General features: G+C 34.3%; 1 protein-coding gene across 1 annotated transcript in view; it reads right to left on the bottom strand.

Moving 5' to 3' along the window:
- The window catches only part of MTA3 (metastasis associated 1 family member 3), a 130,530-nt gene that overhangs the window by 88,293 nt on the left and 26,445 nt on the right, over positions 1–15,792 (bottom strand). The window contains exons 5-6 of the mRNA XM_083858405.1: positions 6,327–6,390; positions 5,179–5,296 (exon numbers count right to left, since the gene is read on the bottom strand). Of these exons, the coding sequence (XP_083714531.1) occupies positions 5,179–5,296; positions 6,327–6,390 (182 nt within the window). The remainder of the gene's footprint in view (positions 1–5,178; positions 5,297–6,326; positions 6,391–15,792) is intronic.

Genomic DNA, 15,792 nt, shown 5'->3' with positions numbered 1-15,792 from the left:
AAGAATAGTCAAGGCTCACAGCTATGCCAGCCAAATTAATCAAAATTGCAACCAAGACACAGTGGTCAACAGGCTTTTCATAAAGAAAAATCCTGAAGTGCTGAAAAAGGATCATAGAGGTTTATAAGGAAGCTCAAGATGACAGCCTATTGGATTTCTAATAGGCTTTAAACAAATTTTAAGAAAACTAAGAAACTCCAAGTGACAAGCCTTCCTGCAGGGATAAATAGCTGATGGTCTGATTCAGAGTGGTCCTTCCCACACTGCTCAGCTGCTTTTTTGAAAATGCTGATTTCAACACTAAAACATCTTATTACATTGCCTAGCGCCACACTGTTCTACCACATCCTGGTACACAAAATCAAATGCAACATCAGAAATTTTATTTTGATAAATTACTTTTTTAAAAAATCATAGAAAATTGTTATTCCAAATCGTAATAATTGCCTTGAAAAGACAATTCTTTGGTTGGGATTTTTTTTTTCCAGAGAATTACTGCAGAAAGTTTCACTAGACTTACATATCATGCCCAGGATGAAGTCATGATAAAATTTTTTGTTAGATTTGTTTAGAAAATATCCTTTGCTTCAGAAGTTTTAATAGAGCTTTGAGAGACAGAAGAACAATTATTTACCTCTTCTGAGTTAGTTGCAGCCTTTCCACTCGAGTCACAACACCATGAATGAATGAAAGAAAGCATTACTTAAGAAATTACTAATTTGGCCAATGAGATTACTGTAAACAATTGGCTTCCCTATTTGCAATTACTTCAATTGTATTTGTTTAGCTAAGCTGTCATGCATTTTATTTTGTGCAAATGCATTTAAATTGTGTGACAGCTGCAGTGGCATGCATGAGGCAGAAAGAGCAGAGTAGGCATGTGACAGGAAAAACAATGCATTAGATGAACTCCTACAGAGCAAAAAAAATTCCAGTTTCTCCCATTCTTAAGCATTACCCTACCACGTAAACTGTATCCCTAATGCCATACTACCACTTTTCTCTCTCTCATTCTCTGCTTTTTTGGCCAACCATGTAAAACAACTTGTCACTGCATCAGTTGTTCCACTGCATGAGACACACTGGTTGAAATGCCAGAATTGAAAAACATTTGGATTTTAAAGCTGTGAGACAAGTAAGAATCAATGTTATATAAAAGTCTACCAAGAATCTAAATTAGTTTGCCTGGGTGCAAACTCCCTGTACACAAAACATGACTGAATAAAATCTGTTAGTTCAAGGTGACAACAATTTGATCATATTCAGAACAATTTACAAAAATATGTCTTGTAACCAAGTAACAAATATAATAATGACTTGTCTAAACCAACACTGGCTAGGGTTTTGGTTTTGTTTGTTTAGGGCTTTTACATCTTTGTTTATTGAAGTTAGTAGTCACAGATTTTACAAGCTGTTCATCAAATACTGTAGGTGAGTGCACCACTCAGCAGCTTCCGGCCATCACATGCAGAGAAGCAGATACCTTGACACCTTGCTGTACTGTGGAGTAGGGATGCTCCACGGAAATTAGATGCTCCTTGCCCAAATTCATGCTCTTGATTCTCAGAGATAAGCCTCCTTATTCTTGCTTTGCAGAGAGGAGAAGAATGTTACCTCATGCTAGAAACAGGTGTGAAAACAAGCTGCTACATCCACAGAATAAGCCGCTGGAGAATGTGTTGTTAAAACAAAGACAAGACATTCTCCAGTAACCTCCAGCCAGAATTTGAGTCAATGCTGTAGAACAGTCACCTCTCTTCCAGCATATTTAAAGCAACTAAACAGACTAAAAATCTACAAACTAGAGTGTAGACAGACTGTAACACTTGGCACTGAGGGGACAAAAGACTTCACATAACCATAAGATCATTCAAATCTGACGTTTACTCCCAAGTTTTACTCCCAAGAATGGTGACAACAAAAGTCAGAAGAGACTGCGGAAAGAAATCTGCTCTGGTCTTTCTCCAAAGTTACAGCCTTCACTAAATGTGTGATCTAAGTGATTTAGTTACAACATTACAAACAAATGTGGCATGGATTTACAAGGTTTACGCATTTCCATCCAAATTTAAACTTTGTTTACATTTGTTTACTGCAATTGTGTAAAAGATTTATGATTCAATGTATCCTAAAGTGGAAAACCAGAAAACAGTTGAGTCTGGAAGACTTTATCATGCATCTTGATTTTAATAAACCTTTTAGTCTTTTGAAAGGAGATGTTCTTTTTGTTTCAAAAATTAAAGAGCAATATAAATTTATCCAATACACCCCTGGGGGAGGGAGAAGCAGGCATGCTGCACTGTCTGAAGTTTGACCCAATCATTTGGGTTTGCAGTACATTTTACTCAAGGATGCAAAATTGGCAACATCAACTCAAGGAAAAAAAAATCTCTTCCTACACAAAACACACAGTTGTCCAATAAACACAAAAAAACCCACCCCAAAATCCACCACAGTCCATTCAGATAGAACATAAGTTATCACTTATAAGTATGGAGAAAGTGCAAGCAATTTGAAGTTTTAATCTACTAGAATTCATCAGTGTTTTAACAACAAATTAATTTCATGTTTGTAGAATATCTTTTCACTTTTCAGCCATGCTGTGACTAGCCTTCTGAAAGCTAATCTTAACTGACTTTAGTCATTTGAATTGGATTTATATGCCAGTAACTTTGAAAATAAAACAACTGATGGTGTGTGAATATTTGATTTGTCTGTTTTGTTTGGGGGATTTTCTATAAATATAAAATATGCCTATCAACCTTCAAAAAGCTATTCTTCCTTTAGATTACAGAAAAAGTTGTATGTGTAAACAGATTCAGGAATGCTTTTTATTTTTATTTTATATCATCTAATAATGCTATTACTTGATGATGTAAAATCTGACCTTTCCAAACTGACAAGATGTTGCCTAAATTCTCCCTTTTAATTTCAGGTGATGGGCTCTACACTTTTAAAAAGTTACACATTAGAGCATAATAATTTGGAGATACAGATCACTATAATATTACACTTTTAATCACTTTTAACATTACACTTTACAGATCACTTTTACCATTAGAGGCTGAAAAATGTACATAAAGAAAAAAAGTCTTCACAGAATCCCATAGTTTCCAAATATAACTTTTCTAATCTAATAATTTTAAACATTGTTTGGATTTGTTTTCATGAAATAAAAGGCTTGACAGTGAATGGATTAACTTCCAGGCTGTCAGCTTACATAAAGACACAGCAACAGCTGAATCACCTTTTGTTTTTCCTTGGAGGTCAGAGGGCTAAGGAAACATTTAGAAAAAAAGTCAATCCAAACTACCATAATTCAGACATTTTTATCCTCCCAAAACCAAACTCTTTTTTCCACCACACACTTGAAATGAGTGATCCAACTCAAGTGCTCCACATACCAACAAGATCCTTGGTTTGGGGGCAGCTTTGTGCTTCTCAGTTCTGATGGATTATTGTTTCCTACTAAAGGCAGGAAGAAGACTGCACCACTTATTGCATTTTGGGGGTTAGTGGGGTGTGAGAAAAGAAGGCAGTAACACACAGTGAAATCCTATCTTCCTGATGTGCAAGAGATTATCTACTCATTTTAACTAAACCAAGGATTTAATTCAAAATGTTAAGCTCCAGAAGAGTTTGGTAATTTTAGTTTAAATGAATATGGATGTAATTTTAGAAAAAAATCAAATAAGCAAAATTTGAACAGGAAAAAAATTTCCTTTCTATGTAATATTCACTATTTCATAATTAGCCTCTGTCTTTAGTAATTTAAGTAAGAAGAATTCAGTAGGAAAAGACTTCCTGCCTGGCAGACTACCCTAGTTTATCCTAAAAGCCCTACAGTTCAACCAGGTACTTGGGAATCACATTAGTACTTCCCAGTTGCCTCACACATACATTGAGACACCCATTTTCACATTAGCCCTCTGGCACACTTTCCTCCTGAGCATATGAACACATACAGGACTATTTTTTCCCTATGGCAGGTACATTTTACAGCAAGAATAGCAATGGATATAATCTATTCATAAACCTGTTCTGAAACAAGTCTGTACACTATGTAAACAAACCTGAAATGATTTCCTATAGTCTATTTGTGGTCATTAAAAGAAAAGTCAGAATAATAATGCAGCTGATCTATTAAACAGCATTCATTGTAAAATAATCTGCCATTTGCCAGAAATCATAATATTCTTGCGTAATATATTTATTAAATAAGTTCTGTAGAAATTAGTAATAATGGGAGGTTTTGTGCAACAGAAAAAGTATAGCAGAAAAAAAAAGTAGATAATGATGAATAGAAAACACAACATTTAAGGTTACAAACATACATATTTGGGGCATTCAGAACTCCTTGGACTTACTGCAAATGATGTTCCTCACACATAATCTTTTCTTTTTAAAGAATAAGTACCATGACTTTTGAAAGCTATCTAAAGCTAGATACTTCCAAAGAAACTTTTTTTTTTTAATTTAATTAGCAAATACACTTGTAAACATAACAAGACACAGTTACTCATGCTTCTTAAATGTGATCCAAACATTAAATAAATATTTTACTTGAAATTTTGTTTAAAAGAACAGTTCTATGTAGCAAAAGACTAAGTCAAAGGTAGCTGTGATAGGTTATAAATAAATAAAATTTAAAAAGTATCAGTGATTATAAAGCCATGCCAAGGCTAGAAATAATTGTTTCAAGCCTGCTACAAAACAGACAAGATGCTTTAAATAAAGACAGTTTTTGAAATAAGAAGACACAAAGACCTGAATTCTCTATGCATTGTTTTAAAAGAGAAGGAAGAAATACCTTTTTCACTTGTTTTACTACAGTGTTATTACTTTACAAACGGGTTAGTCCTTAACATCTTCTCTCAATGCCGCCTATATTAAATAGCTAACCCAACCATATAATTAAATAAACAAATATCAAATGCCTATGCACAGACTGGAAATGGACATATTTTCAACAGCTATTGAAGTATCCTTTCTTTTTCCATGATATCTACTGGTGTTCATCAATTTTAGGTAGGTAGACCAAAAATTTATGATTTAGGTAAGACCTACAATCTTACTTTTCTTGCCTCTATGTATGAGCTTAGTTCAGAAAGTCAGCATGAGCAATAATGCAATATGAGGACTTTTATTTTTTTCACTACTCAAAGATCAAGTATTTACCTTCCACAAGCATGTCTGGCACATCTGCTTGATATCTAGGCCCCACTCTGATTTCTCCCTTGTCTGCTAAAAGCGTTTTCAGTGATGGATCATACACCAAAGAATAAAAAAAAGTATCCTAAAAAAACAAAGACATATTTGCAACAGCATAATAATTTTTAAAATTAGGTTTGTAAACTTGTAACACCTTCCCTTTGGAAATTTGCATACTTTACAGAACGCAGATTTGGTAAATTTTTATTTTACAGAATACAGATGTTTCATGAGTGCCTTTAAAAGTCTAATCAAGACCTCTCATTGTTAGGACTTCCTTTCAAAACAGAGCAATAATGAAAAGATTCATACACAAAAATATATCAAAGGATTTGAAGAGAATTGATGTCAACTGCTTTCTGAATTTAAAATGTTTGCACTTCTATGTATCTCTACCATACTGATTTTCCATTATAAATTAGTCTCAAAAAAAACCAAAACACTGTCTGTGTAAACCCTTTTCAAGCACTAAAACAGCATTGGCAAATGTGTTATAGTCACATAAGTATAAGCCAAGTCTTGCTTTCAAAAATATTTTTACTGATTATCAGTGGTTTGGTGTAGAAATTTAAAAATAAAGACATGCTAATTTCAGTTAGAAAACACTGCCTTCCTGACGTTATATTAAGACATCCCAAAGAAAAAGATGGTTATTTTTATGCATTTTGTAATTCTTCAAATTCTTGGACAATTTTCTTCTTCTCTGGTAAAGCTAGGCATCCTAAGTATCTTCCAGAGGAAGGTGAGGAGATACTTTTCATACAATAGAAGAAAAAAAAGGAAAAAAAAAAAAAGGAGGAAAAAAAAAGCACTGAATTCTCCCTTCAGTATCCACTACAGGAAAACATCTCTATATTTTCATCTTTAGGATCCATATTAATTACTTCAAAATAATTATTTTCTAAATACAAACAGACTCATAATAAACCTATAATTTAAGTGTGTCAATTCAATTTTATCCAATAATATTGTTTAAATCAGTGTTTTGAATAACACATTTTTTCTAACTTATCACCCAAGATATAATTTTCAAAGTATTGTTTGCCTATTTGTTAAAAATACAGAAAGCCAAATAAACTTATCCCAACATTGACTTGAATAGAAATCACAATTACCTCTTTTTCCAGGTATGACAGCACAGATTCTGTCTCATTCAGAAGTGCAACGCTGCATTTTCCCCTACACAAATATAAGCAAGAATAGGTACTTTGTTAAAAGTTTAAATTTTAGTAAAGAGTTACTTACAAGAAAACAAGCTAGACATACTTAATATTTCTACACTGAATGTATAAAAAATTTAAAAATACAAAAATTAACATTGTCATACTTTAATAATACCAATATTAACATAAAAGCAACAAAACAAATGGCTGTACTGATCCAAGCATTCAAATACATTGGAATTCCAGCTGGGAAGAGTTTCAGTAATGGAGAAGCAAAAAAAGAGAAGAGGTACAATGACAAACAATAAAAATTCACACAATTAATAAAAAGGCCTGGATTAAAGAAACATCACCTCCAAGTGATTTGTCTCCAATAAGTTCAGTGCATAATTAGAAAACAACCCAAACTAGAAATAATATAAGGCTTTACTTTTCAGGCTGTAAAAACAAAGCACTTTTCTCTTTTGAATGGAAGTATTTTTAATAATGAATCATGGAATTCTATTAGTTTCCTCTATGCCCACATTAAAATGCTAATGACCACATTTCTGTGCAGGCTCTCACTGCTCAGTAGTGGTACAGACCTGCCCATGTGGAACGTGAGCAGTCAATGAAATGGGCTTTGACCCCACCACCCTCATCCTCTTCTCATCCCCATCTCCCCCTGCACTGGCTTGCCTCAAAGTCCTCCAACTTCTCTGCAAATAATCTGCAGAATTATTTTTAACGAATTTTAAAGAAACACTCATGGATGTGGATGAAAAATATTAAGTGTGCTGAATCACCTTGCTAACAACTTGCATTTTTATGTTATAATTTACAGCTGAACTACCATTTTATATATATATATATATATATATATATATGAAGATATATTTATTACCCCTTACATACAGCACCTTGTATTTCATACCCCAAAGTTTTACTTAGTTTAGTCAGTATTTGTCAGGAGATTCCTGTGGCCTTATACATCCAGCCACAGGAACTATGCCCAGAACACCCATCTTCCCTCATGGAACAGACCAGAATAGAAATGGAGAAAGAGTAATGGTTTGCAGAGACCTTCTTGATTTTAAGATAACACCAAAATGAGTATTGTAAAAACTTGTCATTCTGTCAGGGAGTGCTGACTCTAAGCTCAACCAGAAGCATTAGAAGCCAATTGCTAATGGCTGATGATTAAGTGAACATTAGCCAGCTAATGTCTTATTCATTGCCACTGCACATCCTGGGAAAGAGGGGTAAGCCACACATTACTGTCCTGAATTTCCCTTCATTGTCATACCTGTCAGGAGAACCACATCACCAAAGATAAATACTGGGAAGAGGAGGGAAGAAAAGTCTGACTACAACAGCAGAGGAAAATCCTCCTGGAGCAGAGAAGTAGGAAACCTTCTAGATAGCCTATCATGTCTTTCTTTGAAGGTTTTCTTGAAACTTTTGGTCTTGATAATTCCAGAGCACTCACTTCTAAAAGTTAATTCCGTTGTACCATGAAGTCAGTTTTCCAACTTTATTTTAATATTTTACTGGGTTTTTCAATGTAAAAGGCTAACCAGGAGTTTACCTTTCCAGTCTGCTTCTATTCCATACAGCTCGAGTATGCTCTCTCTCTCCACTGCAGCCCTTATTTAACTCCAATTACCCACAGAGGCATCCACTGCTCCACTGCCATCATGGCTACAAAAGTACTCTATTGACCAACCTCATCTTTTATTGCTGGTCCGTTAAAAAATTCATTTTATTTCATTACGATACAAGATTAGTCCCTGCAGCATGTCTTCTAACTGAGTGAATTTCTATTTAATGACTTCTTTGTACAGCACTTTAACCACCTAATGGCTGGAGTCACACAGAGGTAACATTTTGTATGCATATATGATCCCTCATATGCATGGACTTGTGTCTCAATGAAGACTGTACTAGACCTACAGTAGACACTAAAATAAAAATTAAAAAAAACAATAACAAAACTCACATTTGAAAACAGGTAAATTACAGAAGTCTTCCTACTTTTGATTCTCTTTATTACAGTTACCTGTAATCTAGAAACCTGCAATATTTCATATAAGTGATTTAGAATCTTTACCAAATTCATAAAAGCCTACTGTTTATATAACTCCTCCTCTCTTTCTTTCCCATCAGAGGAAAAGCTTCTCTGTCTAGTTGCAAATGCTCTGCTGGGTTGAACCAAACATCTACTTCATGCGTCCAGCACCCCTCAATCATGGATGCTAAGGAAATAACTTAAGTGAATATCGATTTGCAGTAATATGCCCCTTAATATTCTCCAACGACCACTGCACTTTTCACCTGTTCTTCAATACTAATTATCAAATGCCCTGGAGAAAAATTAAAGTAATTTAAGCCACATTACAAAGTGACTTAAGAGTTAGTTCTTTAAGGGATGTATCTGAAAACCCATAGCTTCTCTGGATTTAAAAATAATATTTGCCTCCTTACAGTGCTCTGGAGCTTTATTCCTTAATATTTTTAAAATTTTTCAGATAGCTGGGACAGATAGAGCTATATCAAATAAATAATCAATATAACAGCATAAAATCTGACTGTTCCAAACTAGGCAGAGAAAAGAAAGGGGGAGCTAGCTACTTACAAAAACAAATGCAAGAATGTATGCTGCATTTAGCAGATTATAAAATCAATTACACAGCAAAATAAAATTATAGTCTCTTCTTTCAGAAATCCTACTGCCTTTATATTTTGGGTATTATTTAGATTAGTGGCCTACAATGCCACAGGTTTATTGTTCTATTGGAGTCTCCTGCCTGCAACGTGTCACTAAACTGAACTCAGGTAAAAATGACAAAGAATTCCCGAATTTTAAAAAAATTACATAAATAAATAAAGAGTTGCCTACTATTTTTCCACATTTGAAACCTTCTTCCTATTATGTAACTCTGATTCTCTGATTTATGCTGCATTCCTCCAACAAGCAGCATTCTTGACTTAATTGGTACCATCAAGGTGAATTATTAGTTAACAGCATCAGAAGGGCTCAATATTAAGATGGCATGTCTGATTTTGACCTTTTTCTCAAATTAAAAATATTCAGAATTTTTTTTATACTTCCTACAGAATTAGGCAAAATACATCTTGTAGGAATGTTGAGGGAAAGTTTAAGTAACATCAACAATGCACAAATAGCAGTAAACAAAAAAGTACATTAGCTTTTATGTCCTCATTACAACTTAATTTTGATGAGATTAAGTTTTGCCTTCAGAATCAGATGTACTTCATATTTAAACTGGTCACAAATAAAGAGCTGTTACATGAAGCAGACAACAATGCCAACAAAACTTATTATATAATTAAATCAGCCAGCAACAAAAAGTAATTTAGAGGTCTTGCAGTAAAAGGAGAAAATAAAACTCGCCTTCAAATATATGCTCATGGTATTGCCAGCTTCTATCATATAAACCACTGAGGATTCAATTTCTTCTCCTGTCCTAGTAACCAGAGCCACAACTCATATCTTTTTTCTTTAAAGCATTAATCATGTGAACGCTCTTTTCACATGCTACACCTTCCTTCACTCTCATTTGTTAGAAGCTTTCGTCTGCTTGTAATTTTTTTTTTGTATGTTCCAGGTGACTTCACCAGTGAGTTGGCAATTCCTGATCATTTACACCCATGAGCTAAGGGATGCCCGACAAGCTGTTTTTCCACACCTACAGTCTACCTCCATACCTCAGGGAAGCCCTTCTGTTACAATACAGAAATAAAACTCACACTCTTCAGAAAAAAACCAAAACTTTAGTTCTAAAGTGCCTTAATGATTTTGTAGGAAAGGATTTCTTCAACAGCCCTAGCAGAAACCCAGACCATACAGTCCCAAAACCAAAACTCGAACCACTTACAGCCAAAACCTCAAAGCACGGAGACAATGATGAGGATTAAAAAGAAATGGTAAGAAATACCAGTTATCATGGTAGATAGACATCTCACTGCTGGGAACATAAAGCTTTGTTCCCCCTTCCCCCCACCCTTGTTTATGGGACTATTTTTCCTGGGAAGGGGTGGGAGGCTGTTTACTGTGGAACAAATAAAAGGAGAATTAAATTCTAAAAAATAAACGAAAGCTTTGTGAGACACTCATAGGTCAGACTGTCTTGGACAATCCAGTACGGAGCTCATGAAAATCAACAATCTATGTGAGATGTCAGTTACCATGCCAGTCCTGAAGGAGAGATTTCACAGGCAGTTAGCTGAGGTAAGACCTAAGAGATCTTGAAACCTAAGGATAAAAACATGCCATGTTTCAGTAAGACCCAATGAAGGAATGAAAAACATGTGGGAACTTACTTCAGACAAGAAAGTGATAACAATCAATACTTAAATGAGAGAAGGACAAGACTGCTCTTACTAATCTGCTGCAATGAACCAGCTCAAGAATTTAACCAGCATAAAAAAAGATTGTACCAAGGTTATTATACCAGACAATGTTATGAAAAACATAATCTGGTTAAACAACCTAGAGCAAAATACCAAATTGCCCAGGAGATACACTGAAATGTCTTCTTGTCTGCACTCTAGGTAATTGTTCTTTAATGAGCTTTTTCTTACAGTAATCAAAAATATCGATTAAAATCTTTATCAAAGTTTTAAAAAGGTGATGCAAAGATTTATATTTTAAAACTATCAAAATTAATCAAAATCAACAGCAACTATCTCATCTTTTACAGGGCCTGTTCATTTCAGCCCTAAGTTTTAAACCAGTGGAAGCATTCTTGTTCTGCTGTTCTTGCAGGCTATTTCTTCATTTTCACCAGATAAGTAAGACAGCCCATGAGATACAATTTTTTTTAAAATAAGGTATGAGGGGAAAAAAAAAAAAAAAAAGGAAAAAAAATTACAAGAGACAAAATAACTGCTGCCTGTTAACCAGTATGAATGATAAGAATGGAAAAGGCAACTTCATGGGTTTGGTACCAAGCCAACAAATCTCCGATTGGAATGTAGATGTAGCCTGGGTGGCAATGATGTAGTGCAAGAATTCTCAGAACTCATTGCTCTGGGCTCCCACCAAGTCAATGAAACTTTATATGCATTGCTAACTCAGATACAAGCTGAAGAAAGAAAAAAAAAATATGCAGGCATGAGCCCAGAGATTTGGAAATAACAATTATTAATTGCCCTCCTGAAAACAACAGAATTATGTTGAATAATTTTGTACAGATATATACCAATTGTATCTTGATGATCTGCATCAAGAAATATTAGTGTCTCAGTAGACATTTGGAACACAGAAGCATGAGTCACTAGCTAGACAGTCTGAGAATAAAATAACAGGAAAGAATATTAGGAAATATTATGCTTGTGAGAAAAATCTGATTTGATTTTAACATATGCTGTTACTTCAATGACAATCAGAGATTAAACTCAAATGAAGGTGCATAATGAAGAGGGGTAAAAAGGAGCAGGTGCAGAACTTCAGAGTAATCTTTTGCACATTCAGTATAAAGGGAGAAAAGGGAGGGAAAATGTATAGCTATTGAGTAAAGGAGGAGAGAGCTACCTGAAATGACAACACTTTTTTTTCCTAAACTGTCTTAAATGGGAAAGTGTTTTGAAGATTTCCAATCAAACATCCACTTTGAGCCAAGTCTTGATCCCTTACAAGCAGCCTACAGTGCAATGATCATCACCAAACCAGAGTGGGAACTGTGGAGTCCAAAGAGCTTCTACTAATTATATGGGATTGATTCCCCAGTCACAGCAAGCCAATACTAAGAGTACTTGTGTATTTTACTTTGAAGCACAGTTTAAGGGGCACAGAATGATGCTGACAGACATGTACCAATGTCTTTATAGCAAATTTCAAGTTCTCAATACTTCAAAGAGATTAACTGGGGAGCAAGCTATGGCATAACACTAAAACAAACAAACAAAAAAAAATAAAAAATAAAAACATCATCATAGTGATTTAAACCTGTAATAGCTCCCTAGCTACAATTTGACTTTTAAAATATTCAATCAATATCTAGAACTGACAAAAAAAAAAAATCTGCATTGTATTGATTCATAATTAATTGGCTCAAGTTTGACTCTGTTCATTTACAGAGCCATCTCAAACATGAGGAAGAAAACCCAAAGAACAAAAATTTGATAGGTGACTACTACTGGGATCTGTGCCTCTGACAAAATAATACCAATCTTCTAAACAGTACAAGACTGTCTATCTGTGGCCAAAATATAAATCAATAAACTTGATATTATCTGATTAACACACGCTTGATCAAATAAAAGCAGAATGCACAGCAAACTGATTTATGCACATCTAAATGAACTAGTAAATGCCTGGCATATAAACACATGCATAGATCATAGGGATCGCCCAGGATTTTGATACTGCATGTGGCTTTTAGTAAAAAAAAAAAAAAAAATCAGAGTTTTAATTTTAATTAGAGCTAGAATGCTAATTTTGTGCACTCCAAATTGGTAAGATTTACAGTCTCCTGAAGCAATCATGCCCAACTGACATGGATTTAAAAGTAATTAAAAGGTAAATATTTTCTCAATGTAGCCACAGTAAAACTATACATTTTGAGATTTCAAAACAAGCATAATTTTAGATGTACTTTCTGTAAACTAGATTGTTGCAAACTCAAGTTGATATTGATATTTTTTCTCTAGGGACTAATTCATGTCAAAAAGTAAAATAATTGTCTCCTTTTAGCACAGCAGCAGTGATGCACATGAACTGAAGAAAACCACAGGAGGCTGGTTAGGAATGATTTTCCATACAATCATGAAACCATTTAGGTTGGAGAGCAGCTTTAAGATATCACATCCATTACAAGTTGTGCAGCTCAGAAGCAACACACATCACTCCATGCAACTGAAAGGAAGAGTTTTGCACCCTATGAAAGGCTCAAACTCGGTAATTATGTCACTACAGGGAAATATGTACTGATTTTCAGATATTTAAGTGAGAGTTTTCCACTGATAAATACACTTTTTCTTACTCTGTTAATAGTACTGGCTATTGACCACATACAAAACCAGGATTCTTTCCTGAACTGAATTTTCATTTTAATTCAAGTAAGAATAATTTGAATTCTATTGTATAAGAAAAAAAAAGAATAAAATAGTCAGACATGCTTCAAAAGTCCATTTGCTCCAAATAAACTCAGTCTAGAAGGGAAGAATACCTTGCTTAACAATCCAAATGATTAGGTAAGCACATGCCTATGGTAAAACAAATTCACTCCTTATCCAGTCTGATTTACACCAGAAAATAATCAGGCTTATAAAGTTCATAGTAAGCTTTTAAAAATAGCTAAAATTTGTATATATACTCACACACCCTGTAGGCAGAATCTTTTCGTTTGCCAGGAATGCCAAAACTAGAAAGCCCAAGGTAATATCACTAAATTCTAAAGTGCCCTGTCTTAAAAAGCAACAGTGTAAAATGACCTGCCATATCTGTCTTGAGCTTCAGACCATTTATTATGTTCTGAGTGAAGGAATCCCACATTCCTTCAGTCATGAATTCCTTCCTTTCTAAAGAAAAAGTATTTCTCTATACCTTAGTTTTATCACACAACTTTCTTTTTTGCTGTTCTTTCTTCTTCATGATCTCATCAGGACTCAATAATATTGATGCCTCAAACAACTGAGTCATTTGTAGCACATCTAAAGAGCACCATACAGTTACAGTTTGTAAGCATGACGCACCCTTACAAACTGCATGTTCTTAAACTACTTTTTCTGCTATGTCTACAAAGTGGTACCTAAGTTTCTTTAGTCTACCCAAGAGCAAGGGTACCATTTAACAATCAAAAACACAGCCACCAAAATAACAAAAAACCACCATCACCAAACAAGCAATTAAAATGAAAAGAAAAAAACCAACAAAAAATTAAAACAAAAACAAACAAACAAACCGCCACCCTGAAAAAAAAATAATGCTGTGTTCTGAATTCCATTAATGATCACAATAATGTCAAAAGAGAGAAACTAAGATTCTTATAGACTGGTACTTTAAATACACTTACTTCTTTGTACGTTTACATGTAAAAATATGCAGAGGCCACAAATTCCTTAATAAAAATTGAAGAACTCTGCTTATGATCTAACTATTTGGATGTTCTTTAATGTCACATATGCACAGGCATTTTGCAAAAATACATTCTCCCCAGTCATATTAATCAGCTTCTAATAAAACTATCTTATGCAATCACAATTTTTAAAAGGTTCATGAAGTCCTTTCTGTGTTGGAACAGAAGTAATAAACCAAGACAAGATCATCTTAAGATGCTTTTGAGGGTTCTTTTCTTGGTTTTACCTTTTGTTTGTCAGTTTGAAAAATAAAGAATACATGTAAGAGTATTTCAGAATCAATGCTCAGAAAGTTTTTTTTATAGGTGCATAAAAAACTTGAGTTTTTTTATGCTAAGCAACAAATAGAATTTGCTAAAAAACATAAGAAATACTTAGTTTATCCAATTACAGATTGATTAAATACTTCCCATTAAAGACTAAGGTGTAAATTTACTACTGTTATTTGAAAAAACCCCATCATGACAAACATCTACATAATGTACAGATACCTGACACATGTAAAATGAAGTGCAAGAAAAATAGTATTATTTTCATTTTTTTCCCTGAAGGGGTTGAAGGTTTTCATCGCAGTATAAAGCAGCCCAAAAGATTCACACTTGCTTTTAATATGAAATCTGAGAATGCCTGGCTTATGTGTGCTTTCCAAACACTTAAAATATCATCATGATCTTACAGGATAAGATGATAAAACTCCACAACCCTTAGACTGGAACACCAAATAAGCAAAGAAATAAGCAAAGATATTGAAATAATAAGATGAACTTTGTTGAATAAATAAATTCTTCTACACAATTTGTAAGAAATATTTAACTTTAGAGCAATTACAAATGAACTTAGACTGATGCATCTTTTACAACAATCTAAACATGTTCAGTACCTATTAACTCTTGAGAGCTTAAGAATGAAAAACAAATTTAAAGCCCAAATCATAAATCATATAACCCAATTCATCTTCAATAAGATAACCATTTGCAGATTTTTATACAAGAACCCATTTTTACCACATGCTAAGTTCTATGGTTAATTTTGCAACACTGACAGATAATTTCAACATTCTGACAACTTTCACCATTCCTCCCTCTGTAACTTTTCATGCCTTTCCAAAACGCTGCATTTGGTAATGCTCAAACCTCTGAAACCCCAAGCACACAGCACTGGCTCAACACAGCCCTTGTCTTGGGACTGGGGAGACCTTACAGGAGGCACCTGCACCAATCCTGGGTGCATTCACTGTGTGGCTTTAATGGAGGAGAGTGGCTCAGGGAGGCCAGCTGCCAGGACAACTGTGACAAGGACATGTGGGATTACAGAGCCTGGCAAAACTGCAACATGC

The sequence above is a fragment of the Zosterops lateralis genome, assembly GCF_965231275.1.
Source record: "Zosterops lateralis genome assembly, chromosome: 3".
Lineage (NCBI taxonomy): Eukaryota > Metazoa > Chordata > Aves > Passeriformes > Zosteropidae > Zosterops > Zosterops lateralis.
The sequence above is the reverse complement of the archived record's forward strand: the minus strand, read 5'-3'. Positions and strand labels throughout refer to the sequence as shown.